This window comes from Triticum urartu, chromosome 7 (assembly GCF_003073215.2).
Source record: "Triticum urartu cultivar G1812 chromosome 7, Tu2.1, whole genome shotgun sequence".
Classification (NCBI taxonomy): Eukaryota; Viridiplantae; Streptophyta; class Magnoliopsida; order Poales; family Poaceae; genus Triticum; species Triticum urartu.
Window position 1 is genome coordinate 155,963,808 of NC_053028.1, and position 16,357 is coordinate 155,980,164.

The window sequence follows — 16,357 nt, forward strand, 5'->3', positions numbered from 1 at the left end:
TGCGATGCCATTGCCGCATGGCAAACCCTAGTTGACGCCACATGCGTCATCTAGTTGGCGCGACGCCCGAAAGAAGCGATGTGGGCCTGCCAGTTTCATGGTTCACAACAGGCGCTCTGTTTCGTTTGCTATATGAATTTTAAGTTTGCTAACCACATGTCCCATGCGGTACTCTGTTTCGTTTGCTTTTTTTTTGTTTGAAGAAATGCCATTTTTCAAATGTTCTTCTATGGTTTTTGATTCGGTTTATTGCTTAGGTTTTTCCTTTTCTATTTTTCTCTTCTCTTTTTCCAGGTCTGGTTTTTCTTATGTCTTCCTTCCTTTATTATTCTTTATATATTTTTTGTACTGTAAAAAAGTTTCTAATATGAGTGAATATTTTTTAAACATACACTGGACATTTTTTAATATACATTGAACATGTTTTCGTGATGAAATAAAAAGGTTAGGTTATAAAACATAACAGGTTTGTAAGGACTAAAGTGTAAAGGGGAAAGCAAAAACTGGGAAAACGACGCGGTCGCCTCTCCTTGCAGCACGTGTCGAGCGCGGACCCCCCCCCCCCCCCCCCCCCCCCCCAACGTCACGTAGGGAAGCATCGCGTAGTGACCTCCGCAAGGGTACCCCTTAACTAATGATTTCATTGTTCTTTTGAACCATTTGTTGTTCAAAGATAGAGTGAATTCACATTTTACCTCATGAATGCGATGACACTTTCTAAATTTTTACCAAGTGTAGTCGAAATTTCTCCAAGCTACTTATTTAAGCAACTTTGTTCTCCCCTAAAATTTGCCCTCGGTTTTATCTCGTTAACAATTATATCATTGTTTTGTCAAATGCGTCTCACTATCGGGGTTGATCAGTGGCGCGGGATACTGTATCCGGGTGTGTCTAGAGCACATCTAGATGTGCTCTAATTATTGCACATCTAAGTGAGTGAATTAAGTATAAAGAGAAAAAAAAGAAAATATTCACACGAATCTCAATGTAAAATCAATGACATATGACTTAGATGTGCAATACTTATGGCACATCTAGATGTGCTTTAGCAAAACTGTACCCCTTAACTAGTGATTTCATTGTTCTCTTGAACCATTTGTTGTTCAAAGATAGAGCAAAATTCACATTTTACCTCCTGAATGCGATGACACTTTCTACATTTTTACCAAGTGTAGTCAAAATTTCTCCAAACTAATTTGAGCAACTTTGCTCTCCCCTTAAAAAAAGCAAATTTGCCTAGGTTTTACTTCCTCCGTCCGAAAATACTTGTCATCATAATGGATAGAAAGAGACGTATGTACTATCTTGTTAACAATCAAATCATTGTTTTGTCAAATGCATCTCACTGTCTGGGCTGAACAGAGGTAATTCCTCAGGGTGCCTGAATAATCCTGCTTAGCAGCAGTAGCACACTTCGTTCTCGATAATAAGAAACAGAAAAACAGCATCACGCTTCCTCCTGTCGCCAGAAGCACGCCTCTGACTCTGAACCCATGTGAGCTTCTACATCAATGTTGCCTGATAGCTTGCTTGAATCAATAGCCACATGCTAAATTTACGTTGTCGCCAGAGTCATCTATATTTACAGGGCTGAACTATAAAAATAGGCTGATTAAAATTGGTACAAATATTATGTCAATTTGTAAGAAAAGACGTACACCAGCAGGTTGACGCGTGGAAAACCCAAAATAAGCACTTCTATAGAAAGGTGCAGCATCAGGCGTCAAAATGCAAGATGGATCATGAACCAATAGAGAGAATTGATTCAACTATATATTTCTATAAACAACTCAGGGTCGCCTGCGCATGCATACGCACCGTCGATGAGACCCTCGACCAAGGCGCTCACTCTAATTGTCCAATCTCAAACTCGCTCCACCAATCTCACCACCCAATTATCAGAAACAGGGTGTGTGCCTAGCAAGAATACATAATAATAAATCATGGATACTAATCAGGCATGATTTAGTATCTCGGTGGCGCTGGCGGCATCCGGTTTGGTGTGCGTCTGCTGCTCGAGTTGGGATCCCCATTTTCAGAGCGTCTGCGACTGTCAGCGCTTCTCGATCTTGATTCGATGTTTGGGGCAGGGCCATTTGCTGCAGAATCGAAGGCTGACCTCCAGTCCTCACCAGGGCGGCCAGGTGTCCTGGGGCTCTCTGTAAAAGATTTCCATTTCAAGTTGTTATAAATACAACAATATGCATATCAGGTGGAACCTCCTCAACCTAAACTGCCTAAGATACCCTAAATCTTACAGACCGGTCAAAGAAAATTAGTACTGCCTCTTGAAAAAGTAGGACATGATTTTACAGTTCAAGTTTGAAGTTTGACAGTAAAGATTACACGTGTTTCTCAATACAAATCCAATGCACGTGTTTCTCATTACAAATCCAATGCTACATATCATAGCAGACGCATTACTGGATTATGTGTGGTCAAACTACACCCCACATTTCCTGAATGAGGTAGGCAAACATCCAAGTAAAAGCCAACTTGGTGATATTATTCAGACAAAAGGGGGAAAATCAGCTTACCAGTTTCAGGACTGTCATTTGAGTAAGAAGAAGCAGCAGCTCGATTGTCATGGATACTAAGTTGACGTGTGAGCTTTGACAGCAGAGATGATTGCTTTTGGTACTTTTCCCTTCTACGTTTAGCATTGTGGTCTTCTTGGAGAAGTTCTTCAATTTTTGCATTGCTTTGCCCGCTGGCAATGAGAAACATGTGAAGGTATGAAATGCAGAGATACGTGAAATTTTAAAGAAAACTTAAACATTGGATCTCCATCTATCATGCAAGCAGACTATGATAAATATGGAATAATGCATCATCAAACTGTTTCACAAAAAAAAATCCGAGAATCAAAAATTGGATGCCTGTAGCCCTCTACGGACAGGTTCCTTAGTCATAAATCATCCTTTTCATACTAGTACCAAAGAAGAGATAAAAGCTATCCGGATTTCCTTTCCCATATGATGGCTAGCATATAGAATTAGGTACTGTATAAGAGTTAGCATGCATTCCAAAGCAGCTTGTATTCACCTTTTTCAATCGAATAGAACTATACTCAAACATGAAATAATAGAAGAAAGTTTAAAGACAGGCACATACAGTATGCTAATCTCCAGAAGAAATTAAAACTGTATTTCTGGACAGAGCATTCACCTTATAGAACTATATAGCTGGTTCAACATATCCTCCTTTGCTTTCTCCACTTGGCAGAGCACAATAGCCTGATAAGCAAACAAATAAACTTTGATGAAGACTCACCCCAGATCATTAGGTCAAGTGAACTAAATAAAGCTATATAGAACACAAACCTTCGGGACATTTGCTGCTAGACTATTTAAAACAGCCTCAACATAACCGCGAACTTCTTGAGACATCCACCTAAGTTCTTCTTCAGGATCAGCTGGTCTCCGTATCATTGCATCCTTTCAAATGTAACAGGGATCAGATGTGACTTGCAAACAAGAGAAGATTCTATGTCGACACGTCAAAAGAAAATCAACTGTGCATAAGCTAGAACTTACTGTGGAGCTATCTGTCTGGCTTTGCTTCAGCGGTCCACCCTCAGTATTTGCAGCCTTGAAAGAACCACCTTTGCTTTGAATTACAGCTTTTATCTTATTTACCCACTCAACCTTGTCAGCAGTGCTCTCAGCCTTCAATACAACAGCGCTATGAGCTGCAAAACAAGAAAACCAGTTTATGAAATGAAAAATGAAGTAAACATGATGCTATAATGTTCAGGGGTGTTAACCTTTAAGAACTGTCTTATAGGCGACCCTGTTAGTTATCTTGAACACAAGGCTTGGGCCTTTTTCAGGTCCATTAGCCTTTTTTGAATCCTTTAAGCTTTTAGAAGGTTCTTCCTCATCTACTTCCTCGAGGTTGCATTCCTACACAGTACACCATACAAAGTTGCTGGATCAGTTCAAGTTTATATATAAATCTTAAGAGTTACACGTGCAATGCTTCTTTGGACATGCTCTTCCCGGTGGAATTAAGGAAAGACAATAAACTACTGAACTATTAAAACACTAACACGAAACTGAGAAATCATGCAACATCATTACCAAGTACTCCCTCCGTTCCTAAATATAAGTCTTTTTAGACATTTCAAATGGATTACAACACAGATGTATGTCACTGGCGGAGGGTAGTGGATGCGAAACTGGGCCACGACCCCCCCTTCCAAATTACAAAAAGAATTTTATACTAGGTATATTCACTACTTTAGCACAACCCATGAGATAATGCCCAGTAGCAGTCTAGGAACAGCGTCCATCCCCGATTCTCCACGGCTCCGATAGACTGCTACTGCAGGGCTAGATCACTACCAGGCCACAGCTATTGTGAACCGTCGTCCGCTGACATGATTTGAGCAACCGACCATTGCGAACTCGTCCGTTCATCTGATGACCTCCTTGGCTCCTCCTCTTTATCGACTTGTGTATCCCCTTCTTAACGGTTGGAGGCTTGGAGCTGCACACCGCTGACGCCGGCAAGCCACCACGCCGGACGGTGGACGCACCAGCACTAGCGCGCACTGTACCTTAATCCTCTTGCTGGGTTGCGGCTCCTTGTTGATTGAAACCAAACGCCTTGGAGCCTGCTGGTTGGTGCTTCGTGCTTGCCTTGCTAATTACTTGGTTAGTTTACTACAGAAAGTGTATGTCCTATTTTTTGATTGGAACGGAGAGAGTAACTGAGAAGCGAGGTGTGATGATAATTTATTCATATAGATGTCCACTGCATCGGTTAAATGCTGGAAAATTTGATGCATTATAAATTCCTGATTTAGATATATAGCAACAATGGAAACGGCATATTATTTAGTCATAAATTATGGGATCCCTACAAATTATCGCTTACACATGTTCTATGATGAGTAGCTTTTTCATGCATATGGTGTGTTTTTAGATGGATTTGGCCCCCTCTTGTGTTTTGGTCATGCTCCGCCACTGATGTATGTAGACATATTTTAGAGTGTAGATTCACTCATTTTGCTCTGTATGTAGTCACTTGTTTTTTTTCGAGAAAACGCAAAAGACTTTTGCGTTTCATTGTATTGAAAAGAAGGGGTTTGGTACAATCCTCCTAGGAGGCAGATTTACAAGGTGAGTACAGGCACACTAGTGAACATCCCAGGTCTGTGGCAAGATAGCCCGGAGCCCGAAGGCTCCAGCTCTGGCCCAGAGTGCGGCCTCTTCCTTAATCCTAGCAGTTAGGGAGGTAACCGACGGTGGTGTGCCTTCAAACACGCATCCATTGCGATGCTTCCAGATCATCCAAGGGACGAGCAAGGCAGCGGAGGCCAATCCCTTGTGCATAGGTTTAGGGGTGTCATGTTTTGCAGAGCGCCACAAGTCATGGAGAGTGGCACCATCAGTGGGCAGCAGGCAGGAGAGGCGTAGCCATGAGAGGATCTCGTGCCACACTACGCGGCTGAAAGGGCACTCCAGGAGTAGATGGTGAATCGTCTCCGGGGCCTGATCACAAAGTGGGCAGCGCTGTGGGTGCGGCAGGTTGCGTCGCGCTAGGCGGTCGGCCGTCCAGCACCGGTCGAGGTTGGCAAGCCAGTGGAAGAAGCGTACCCTAGGCGGTGCCCAGCACTTCCATGTAAGCTTCCAAGCCTAGCATCTGGTTGAGCCATGAAAAGTGGCAAGGTATGCAGACTTGGCGGAATACTCGCCGTTCGCGGTCCACTTCCAGCGAATGCGGTCTGGTGCGTCGCTGAGGGCAGTTTCGGCGAGCATGTGCCAAAGGCGTAGGTATTCTCCAATCTCTGGGATGCCAATCATGCCGTGGATGTCCGTGGCCCATTGGTTCGCATGAAGGCCGTCCGCAACAGTTCTTGACTTGCGACGTCGTTTGGGGATGAGAGCATAAAGGAGAGGCGCGATCTGTCCGAGATCTTTTCGATGACCTATGTTGTGTTGAAGGGATATCTATATGATCCGATCGATTGCATAAGACCCGCGGTAGCAATAGAACGGGGAAAGTTCCGGCACGAATCTCCGCAATTACTTGTTCGGATTTTACATATTGATCATTTTGCACTAGAATCAAGCTTTTTGAGGGACCGCACGCCCGTTGATCCATCTGTCCTCCCAAAACAGGGCATGTTGGCCATCGCCAATAGTCATGGCAGTGGAGGCGAAGAAGAGCGCGCGCTCCTCGGGCGCGAATTGCAAGTCAAGGCCGCTCCAGGCCCTGCTATCGTCAACTCGGCTGAGCCATTGCCACCGCATGCGAAGGGCGAGGCCGGTGCGCTCGAGGTCGTGAACACCGAGGCCGCCGAACTGGATAGGCCGACAGACACGCCGCCAGTTGACGTGGCAATTGCCGCCATTGGCCTCGGTGCGGCCAGCCCAGAGGAATCCTCTTTCAATCTTCTCAAAGAGTTTGATGGTCTTCTTTGGCGGCGCAAGCACAAGTAGCTGATGTATGGGGATCGCGCTCAAGACCGCCTTGACGAAGGCAAGGCGGCCGGCTTTGTTCATGAGCCAAGCTTTCCAGGAGGGTAACTTCCCAGCGACTTTGTCGACAACGGGTTGGAGCTGGGCAGCAGTGGGGCGACGCAGCGTGAGCGGGATGCCCAAGTAAGTGAGCGGGAATTCGACGATGGGGCATCCCAGGTGCGTGACAACATGAGCAGCGTCCATGGTGTCGCAGCGGATGAGGGCCGCAGCGCTCTTCTGGAAGTTCACGTGCAGGCCGGAGGCGCGCCCAAAGAGCTGCAAGATCTCCTTCACCGCCGCAATATCATCCGGCGAGGGGTGGCATAGGAGAATTACGTCATCGGCGTAAAGGGATATGGTAGGAATGGCGTGGCGCGGGTGGAGCTGCTGCATGACCCGGAGCTCGATCGCGCGATGGAAGAGCCTGCCCAACATATCGACAGCCAGGACGAAGAGCTGTGGGGAAACTGGATCACCTTGGCGCAGTCCACAGCGGTGCCAAATCGCTGGTCCGGGGTTGCCGTTGAGGAGAACCTTGGTGCTGGCCGACGACAGGAGAAGGGCGATCCAATCAAGGAAGCGGTTGCCGAAGCCATGGCATCGCAGCACCTCAAACAGGAAAGGCCACGAGACGGAGTCGAAAGCCCGCGCCAAGTCAAGCTTCAGAAGCACGCGAGGGGCACCAAGTTGATGCAAAAGCCGCGCGGATTGACGCACAAGGATGAAGTTGTCGTGAAGACTTCGCCCGGGGATGAACGCGTTCTGGACGTTGCTGACAAGATTGTTGAGCTTGGGGGCTAGGCGGAGCGAAAGCAGCTTGGCCAGGACCTTGGCAACAATGTGAATTAGGCTTATGGGCCTATAATCCCCCAGGCCATTGGCATCGGCGCGCTTGGGGAGGAGCGTAATTAGCGCCTGGTTAAGGCAGCTAAACCCGCGGCCACGCAGCGCGTAAACCTGGTCAAAGACACATCGGAGGTCGTGCTTGATGACCGGCCAACAGGAGCGAAGGAACTCCGCGGTGAAGCCGTCCGGGCCGGGCGCCTTGCGAGACGGCAAGCTTTTGATGGCTTGCCAAATCTCATCTTCACTGAATGGCGCGTCGAGGTCCTCCAGGTTTGAGGGCTCAATGAACTGCGACAGGTCAATGGTGCGGTCACGTGGCACGTCCGTCCCAATCCGGCTATCGAAGTGCTCGAATGTGGCCGCGGCCATGTCGCTGGGATCAGTGAGCACGGCGCCATCGACAGAGATGCCATGGATCCAGTTCTTCTGCTTGCGGTACGTGCACAGGCGATGGTACAACATGGTGTTCGCGTCGCCGTCTTTGAGAGATGCAATGCGTGCGCGCTGCCGGGCGATCGTCCGCTCAAGGGAAGCAAGGCCAAGGTAGGAGAGCTTGATCTGACGACGCAGCCAGTCTTCATGCGGTGATAGGGCGCGTTGTTCTTGCGCGGCGTCGAAGCGGAGCAGCAGCTCGCGAGAGATCGCAAGCTGGTCTCGCACGTTACCAACGGAACGCGCGCTCCAGCTGGTGAGTTTACGCGCTGTGGCCTGCATGCGCCGTTTGAAACGCCGGAACGGATCGGCGTCATCCACCGAATGCCACGAGGTCGCCACGATCTCCAGGAAACCGGCGAGGCGAGTCCAGTACTCCTCGAAGTGGAATCGTCGGTGCGCTGATGGGAGAGGCGAGCAATCGAGCAAAAGGGGGGAGTGATCCGAGACGACCGAGGCGAGGCAACGCAGGTGGCATTCGACGTGAAGCTCATCCCAGTCCGTGGAACACAGCACCCGATCGAGATGGACCAAGGTGGGCGGGCTCTGCTCATTGGACCACGTATAGCGCCGGTCGCTGAGGTAAATCTCCTTGAGCGCGAGGTCGTTGAGGACGCGTCGGAAACGCCCCATCATTCTCCGATTGAGATTGCCGTTGTTCTTGTCCTCATCACGGTAGATCATATTGAAGTCTCCGCAGATGAGCCATGGACTGGGGTAGGCGTCGCGGATGTCGCGGATCTCCTGCAAAAAAGCGATCTTGGCGTTGTTGTCCTGGGGGCCATAGACGATAGAGAGCCACCACAGCACGCTTGTGCCACCAGGGGTCGTAACCCGGGCGGAAATGGTGTTGGTGGTGAACATCGGGTCCGTGATCGACACGTCCCGGCTCTTCCACGCCAGCAGGATCCCGCCACGGGTGCCGCTCGCTGGGAGGTAAACATATTCATCAAACTCAGATCCCAACGTCTCAAGGACAGTCGACGAGTAGACGAATTCCATTTTAGTCTCTTAGAAGCAAGCGATCGAAGTGCTGGAAGTTACAACAAGCGAGCGAACTGCCGTACGTCTGGCACGGGCGTTGAGGCCGCGAACGTTCCAATTGATGATTTTGAGGCCGTGATCCATTAGGAAGAGGTCGACGAATGGGCGCACATCGGCGCGGCTAGGCCTCGATCGGGCTGCCCGAGATCACCGTGGTGACAGGCGCCGTGGACGGGTCAGCGGGTAGCACGCGGCCTACAAGCGCGGCAATGGCCGTCAACACGGCATGAGAAAGGGGCGCAGCAAAGACCCCGTCATATGCCTTCATGGCCTCGGCGGAGATCACTTGATCGGTGCCGATGATGCCAAGGGTGCGCAGTATCTGGACCTGCGCACGGCGCTCAGCGGTGGGCGGCGGGCTGGGCTTGGCCTTCGCAGTAGTGGCAGATCGTCCGCAGCGTGGAGAGAAGTTCAGGGGCTGCCGGCGTCGTTTGCGCGCAGGGTTGGGCAGGGCAGAGCAAGTCTGCTTTGTTGCCGCTGCGAGGAAGTCTCCAAGGGTCTAGGAGCTGACAGGGGCCGGCTGTCTGGTGCGTCGCAGAGTGATTGGCGGCGTGGCAAAACGCCCTGCGCTGCGCATCTAAGGCGCATGGGACACAGGGGTGGATTGCAGCGTTGACGGGCTTGGGGGAGCAGGCCTGCTGGCATGAGCATCAGGAGGCGTGGGCCTTTGCAATATGCGTCTGGGTTCCTGGGCCGCCGGGGAGGGGCAGCCCAAATCAGCGTCCCCAATGGCGGCGGCAGGATAGGGCGCAGGCGCGATGAGTTGCACCATATGATCCGCGTCCCGCGTAGCCGAGGAGGGGCTGGCATGCAGCTCAGACAGGGCCACGGGGGTGGACAAGGGCGCAGCATCACGCGTCGCAGTGGCGGGGCCGGCATGCAAAGCAGCAGGTACTTCATTGGCCACAGGAGTTGACGAGGACAGCGGATCAGCCTCGGGAGCCACAGGAAGCGGGGCCGGGACCTCACTAGCAGAGGATAAGCTGTCCGGATCCCCAAGCACGCAAGCATTGGCCAAGGTGGGTCCATCACCAGTTTGGCTGTCTCCCTGCGCGCATGGCGACGCGCAAGACTGGGCCGTTATGGGCCCGGCTGCAGGAGGAGTGTGGGCGGGCGCCAATTGGCTGTTGCCAGCTGTCGAGGTGGCAAGCACCACCGCAAGGGTGGGCGACCCGGTCGGTCTGGGATCCGCTGCAGCTGCAGCTTTGGCCAGCGCAGCCTGAATCCTGGCCCGCTTTTTCTTTCCGCCCCGCTTTCCTCTTTTGGCTTTGCGACTAGGGGGGTGGGCCCCCGCATGCGGCCATGCATCCATGCATCTGGCACGGGACGATACAGGCGGAGGCGCATGAGCAGCCGCGGCGGCGCGGGACGCCAGCCAGCCAGGGTCGACCGCCACGCCATCGGCCTGTAGGCGGTAGTCACTTGTTGGAATCTCTAAAAAGACTTACATTTGGGAACGGAGGGAGTATAAGTCTTTCTAGACATTTCAAATGGACTACAACATACGGATGTATGTAGACATATTTTAGAGTGTAGATTCACTCATTTTGCTTCGTATGTAGTCACTTGTTGGAATCTCTAAAAGGACTTATATTGGGGAACGGAGGGAGTAGAAAAATAATACTCCCTCCGTTCCGAATTACTTGTCTTAGATTTGTCTAGATACGGAGGTATCTAGCACTAAAATGAGTCTAGATACATCCGTATCTAGACAAATCCAAGACAAGTAATTCAGAACAGAGGGAGTACATGTAACAAATGCAAAACTTATGCACACCTCGAGAGTGATGACACCACGAAAATGCCTTTCCTCTTGCTTCTTTGTGTATCCAAGCTGATAAAACAGATGGTGAGCCCAACCAGGCATACAAACAAGTAAAATAATCAACAGCATGTGCCATGAAAATTATGAAAGCAATTAACAGTCTGAAAAAAATCCTTTCAAGTTCAAATGTATCAAAACACCACCAATCAACAAGTATGGAAGACTGACCAACCTTTCCACTCTTCTCATTTAGGACGAACCACCTCCTGCTCCACCCGTTAGCTTTTGCACTTTTCTTCAAAAGGTAACCTGAAGAAAAGGGGGGAATATGTTCATACGCCATACTAAAGTTGCATAGATCAGCATGTACATCAGTACATTATTACTGTGCATCAAGTACATGTTAGACTCCCCCATGTGGCATCGGTCTTATATGTAATTTTACTTTTTGGCTGGTGTTCCTTTGTGCAAAGGCTAGTGCTCTGCTATCTTTTCAGTTTTGCCAGGTCGGTATGTACGTGACTTGTACTATGATCCTTATGATATAAATGAGACATGTATTACCATGCAAAAAAAAGACTCCCCCATGTGGTTCAAAACTCAAAGTGCTCTATGATTCGAATTCTTGCGAAAATGTCCATGTTATTCTAAATGGACTAAGCTGACTAGGTGTATAAAGATGAATTTCATTTTACATGAAACAAGGATGTGCCCAGTTGCGTGAAGAAACATAAAAATATAAGCTGTCGTATTCATTTCATGGAACGAACGACATTTTGCACAAGTTCAACATTTAATAATGGATTTCCTTTATGACCAGACTTCAGCAGACAGATTTACTGCCTTCTTTTTTACCTGCAGTAATTTCACCAGCAGGACCAGCAACCTGCAAATTTGGTCCCTCTTTTGTGTCTTTGTCTGGACTTGGTTTTTCTTTCGTTGATTTTGAGCTACCGCCGGCTTGCTCAGATTTTGTTTGGGGACTGGAGGCCTAAAATCAAATAATAGTTTATATTAACCAAGGGCAACATGTGCTCTATGTCCACAGAGAAAAATGTATTACTATTGAATAATGAATATCATATTATATTTTCTAACAGAGACATGCAACTGTGCATCGTAAGAAAATAAGCATAAGCCATACCCTGTTTGTCACGGATTGTTCAGACTCTTGTCCTTTCTTGGAAGGTCGGTTTTTCATTTCGTCCTCACGGCGCTGCCTCTCCATTCTGCCACCAAACAAAAAGGGCAACGGCATGCATTCAACAATTTTATCATGAAATCAGCATAGTTTGGCAAAAGTAAATACTTGGCCAATTTCTTTAGCAAGCAAAGCAATTAACACATATTTTGTAGCACGAGGAAAAACATGCTAAACAGTGGGGTGACAAAGACAAGGATGACAGAGGGTTGAACCAGAAAATGCATACAGTTTTCTGGGATCACTTATAAAGGTAATAAGAGGGAGCTATCTGAAAATAGGATGAATACTTCCTCCTGAAGCATCTCAACGTAAGATAGATTGTGGGAAATGAAGTCACAAATTGAAATCGGAAACAATGAGGCTGAAACAGCAATTAAATGCTAGAGACCAAACAACAAATTACACAAAACTGAAAGGAGGGCTAGAAACATCAACAACCAACCTTCTTTGTACTAGACGGATGAAATGTTGAGCAGGAACAAAGGCACGCTCCATGTCAACAAGAGCAACTACCATCTTTTTGGCGTCACTTTTAAAGCTATCCAATGCATTCGATGCTATTGCAATGACCTAGAAAAAAAGGACAAAATAGAGTGTACACTCAGAATGGTCAAAGATGGAACCTATCAACAAGCAAGCAGAAAGGTGCTTCTCTAAAACATATAGGTGATACCTCACGCTTGAATGGAGGATATCTTCCAAGCCCAGGTGTGGCATTAGCGGACGCATTGACTATGTCCAACAATACACGGTGTACCTAGTAGCGTATGAACAGTAAAAAATAGTTTTGCCATGTCAGTAAACAAGATAAATATGTCAAAAGATTCTACGACCTTGCATAAGCACATGGATGCTTAAATATTAGGTCAACATAATAGGGAAGAAATGTCACGCTAATACCACCCAATATACAAAAAAACTGAACTAGAATTATGGAACTCTAATATTTGCAGCCTTGGAAGCACAAATTCAACATCAATTCTGTAAACCCAAATCAGGTAAGCTCAGCAAAAATGAAAGAACTTGATATCCAATCAAATATATCCAGAAAGAAATCAAATTGAGGATGTTTGTCTAATGTTGCCCCAAGGAGGGTAAAAGTGGATGTGGCGTAGAGCATAATAAACAATAGGGTTTGTCTAATGCTTTTCTTAAATTGAACATTAGCCTCAAGGGAAAAGGAGAAAGTCTAAACAAGTTTTACTTCCGTTGCCCAGGGATTGCATACCTCGTCAACACATAGTCGTGATGGCTCCTTTGCCATGTCTAGTACTATTTTTATTAATGACCTCAACCCTTTCTCTGGAGATATCAAATATGGTTGATAACCGTCGGCTTCCAGGACAATCTAGAAAATCAAGAGAATAAAACTTTTTTATAAAAGGCAGAAAATTGCTACCGTAGTTTATCTTAGAAGTGAAAGTGGCCCTACCCTTTTGACATTGTTGAGATCAAAATGTCTGTCCAATGGTAGCTGTTTAATTCTGTCTGGAAACTTGCCTTCAAAACTTGCAACAATTTTCCACCCAGACCCCTTTCATATGGAAAAAAAATGCACTAATCTTGTAATCAATTATTCAATTTTTGGGGGCATAATTCAAATATAGAAGAAGTCTACTTTTGAAGTTAGCCACTAACCTCGCCAGATGTAATATGAGCAAGAAACTTATCTTCAAATTCCCGGCACAGCTCCAACGCAACTGCTCGGGTTCCTTCAGGACTTTGTACCATAGATTCTCCGAGCCTTGCCAGCTCAGCTTGCACCATCTGGGATTTACCCTGAAGGCTGAAACAGTAACGCATATTACTGAATTAGCATCAATGCGGAAAGGGACAGACTTCATGTAACTCTATGCATATATCAAACTAATAGATGTACCGTTAAAGCATGAGGCAAGATTCTTACCCAGTCAATAGGTTAGGAAGACGCACTTTCATCCTTTTACGTATCTGCTTAGCAATGGTGCTAACCAGAGAAACTCTACCTAGCTTACTATGGGGAGCTCCAGTTAAGATGGACTTGAGGGTCTCAGCTTCAGCTTGCCATGCTGTTTCCAGCGAGTTCTCAGAACCAACTGATCCAGATTGTGCCGATGCAATTGCTACAGATTGTCCTACCAGAGCGACCCACTCAATGTCAGGAAGGTTTTTTGGGCCCTTGTTCAAGAGAAGGGCCTGAACACAAGCTATAGTTTTCGCATCTCCATCTGCTTGATCAATCTTGCTTAAGATACCGATAGTTCTCGAACCTACAGCGAGTGGAAAACATCATTTACCAAAGAACAAAGTGTGGTGTTATTATTGATGATATTTTTTCCAGTTCAAAAGACAAACCATCTGGATCAATATCCTTCGCCAGCCTAATAGCTCGAGATGATGCAACTTCAGCTGCTTGTACCGCAGGTATCACAACTAGCAGTATTGCATCATTGTGCCCAGCATAATCATTGATCTAAATTGAAAAGGAAGTCAGCATTGAGTAGCGGAAAGTAAACTAGTATAACGAAATTAAAGAACTATTTTTGACATGCTGTCAAAGTAGGCAAGTAAGAATAGTTCAAAAGGCTCCAGAAAAATATAATGATACATAACTGCATAAAAATGATTTCCACACGACAAAATTTGTGTGAAGCTAACATTGTAATAATAAGATATATAAATCACGTATATGGTACAAGATGTTTATGTCGAGACTATATCAATATATTTTGAGCAGTCGTCATGATTGGCTACTGTAAGCTACTCTAATATTCTAATATCTCAGCATTAACATTATATCAGAACTAGTTGACAAGTAAAGTGTCCATATTTAAATGCTTACCATTGAATCATCCACAGCTCGCTGATCTAACCCAGGTAAATCAATCAGTTTTAGCGGGGGAGCTGAAAACATAACAACAAAATGTACAATGAGAGATTGAGTGGTTTTAACAAAGCACCACAGCAAATACTAAGGGCAAACAGAAATAATAAGAACAGATTTAGTATAGAAACTACGCAGAGGAATTATCAGCGATGAAACATCAAAACACTTAATTGTGGAAAGAAATGGACAGCTCATGCTTCAGCAATTACACACATTGCAAGATTTTTCTGTTGCTATTTCCCACAGCACACACAATACAAGAAACATAAATATCATAGCCCGATTTAAATGCTAGCTGTTTCATACTACAAGTACAAGGAGCACTCACTTCATGTACTAAAAATGTCGACATGTCCTCTGTACCAGTCTATAATCTATGCTGCTATGTTCATTGCTAATTGAAGGATAAGCAGGTATAGGTTCACTGAAATCATTATATTAAATTAATGGACAAACCTGTGCTCGTTCTCAGCTTGAGCAAAATCTCATCTGAGCGGCCCCTGCCAGACACACTCTTGCTGAGCCTATCCTGCAGAGAATGCCGCAGAGCACCTGCACATGAAAAAATTCAGCACCAGGTCGAACCGAAGTTGGTGATCATGCTAAACAAGGCTGTGAGATCCTACTGACTTGCGGACACCTGCTGCGACTTGCTATCGATCTGCAGCACGATAGACTTGGTGCTGAGGCCCGGTTCCCTCTGCAGGTCCACCACGATCGGCGCCCTGGTTGCCCCGTTCTCCCCCGTCGGCTGCACCACACAACACCACCAATCCAATACAATCCAATCCAATCCGATTAACAGACAACTCCGAGGGAGAGATATATGGAAGAAGTGGGGAGCCAAGCTACTGGACTAAAGGCTCACCAACACGGGATGGCCGATGAGGCTGTTCAGCACGGCCGACTTGCCTGAACCCTGCACAAACAGATCGGAGCGATCAGATCGGGGCACAAGGCGACGGTTCTGAGGCGCGGGGGGGCCGCCGGCCGGCACTTACGACGTTGCCGAGGACGACGGCGTTGAGGAAGGTGGACGGGCGCCTGGGCGCGGCGTCGTCGGAGGGGTCGTCGTCGGCGAGGAGCGAGGCCGCCTGGCGTATCGACTCGGAGAGCTGCGACAGCTCCTCCATGGCCTCCATGGTGGGTCTCTACAGCCCCGGCGGAGGCGGATCGGGCGCGGCCGATGGATCGAGGGGCGCGGCGGCGGCGGAGACCTGGCCCTCGTCGGCCTGACGCGGGTTTGAAATCCGGTCCGCCGATATGGGGGAGGCGAAACGTGGACGAGGGAGAGAGATAGGGGAGAGGAGAAGAGAGGGACGGGGGACGAGGGACGGGGGAGTAGTCGTTTGCTTGCTTGGCTGCGAAGGAGGCGTTCGACTCGAGTCAGTAGTGCGGTCGGGAGTCCGGACGTGCGTGCGGTCCAGCCGGTTCGGGTAAGCAATGAAGGCTTGGGCCTCGTCGTCCTGTCTTGCTTGGATGGGAACACGGAGCAACTTAGGGATTCTCCAAGAAAAAAACACTTAGGTCTTCTTTGGTTTATACGAATTTTATAGGATTTCTATAGAATAGGATTTATATAGGAAATTTTTTTTAAGCCATTTGGTTTGTAGGAATTGATTTCTATTCATATGTAGGATAGAAATCAATCCTTCACATTTTGGAGGAAAAAACATTAGCTAAGATTTAATTGAAAAATTCCTATCCTATGCATTAAATGACATCTCTTT

General features: G+C 47.3%; 1 protein-coding gene across 1 annotated transcript; it reads right to left on the minus strand.

The window, feature by feature from the left end:
- Positions 1-1,679: 1,679 nt before the first annotated feature.
- On the minus strand, positions 1,680-15,988 carry LOC125522884 (dynamin-2A-like). The gene is made up of 22 exons (XM_048687928.1): positions 15,629-15,988; positions 15,496-15,546; positions 15,258-15,378; positions 15,084-15,179; positions 14,583-14,644; positions 14,096-14,213; positions 13,668-14,010; positions 13,400-13,547; positions 13,194-13,295; positions 12,990-13,109; positions 12,435-12,518; positions 12,204-12,331; positions 11,702-11,786; positions 11,413-11,548; positions 10,790-10,866; positions 10,570-10,626; positions 3,767-3,905; positions 3,537-3,691; positions 3,324-3,437; positions 3,169-3,236; positions 2,538-2,710; positions 1,680-2,159 (listed from the first exon to the last, which is right to left on the minus strand). The coding sequence occupies exons 1-22, from the start codon at positions 15,767-15,769 to the stop codon at positions 1,966-1,968; spliced, it is 2,712 nt and encodes a 903-aa protein (XP_048543885.1). The 5' UTR covers positions 15,770-15,988; the 3' UTR covers positions 1,680-1,965.
- Between the last annotated feature and the right edge of the window lie 369 nt (positions 15,989-16,357).

What these genes read in the sequence shown, in the direction of transcription:
- LOC125522884 (XM_048687928.1), bottom strand. Translation starts at nt 15,769, where the DNA reads ATGGAGGCCATGGAGGAGCTGTCGCAGCTCTCCGAGTCGATACGCCAG. An exon ending in CAAGCTGAGAACGAGCACAG is followed by an intron (nt 14,645 to 15,083) that starts GTTTGTCCATTA and finishes TTATGTTTTCAG; the next exon opens with CTCCCCCGCTAAAACTGATT. An exon ending in ATCCGTCTAGTACAAAGAAG is followed by an intron (nt 11,787 to 12,203) that starts GTTGGTTGTTGA and finishes GTTTGGTGGCAG; the next exon opens with AATGGAGAGGCAGCGCCGTG.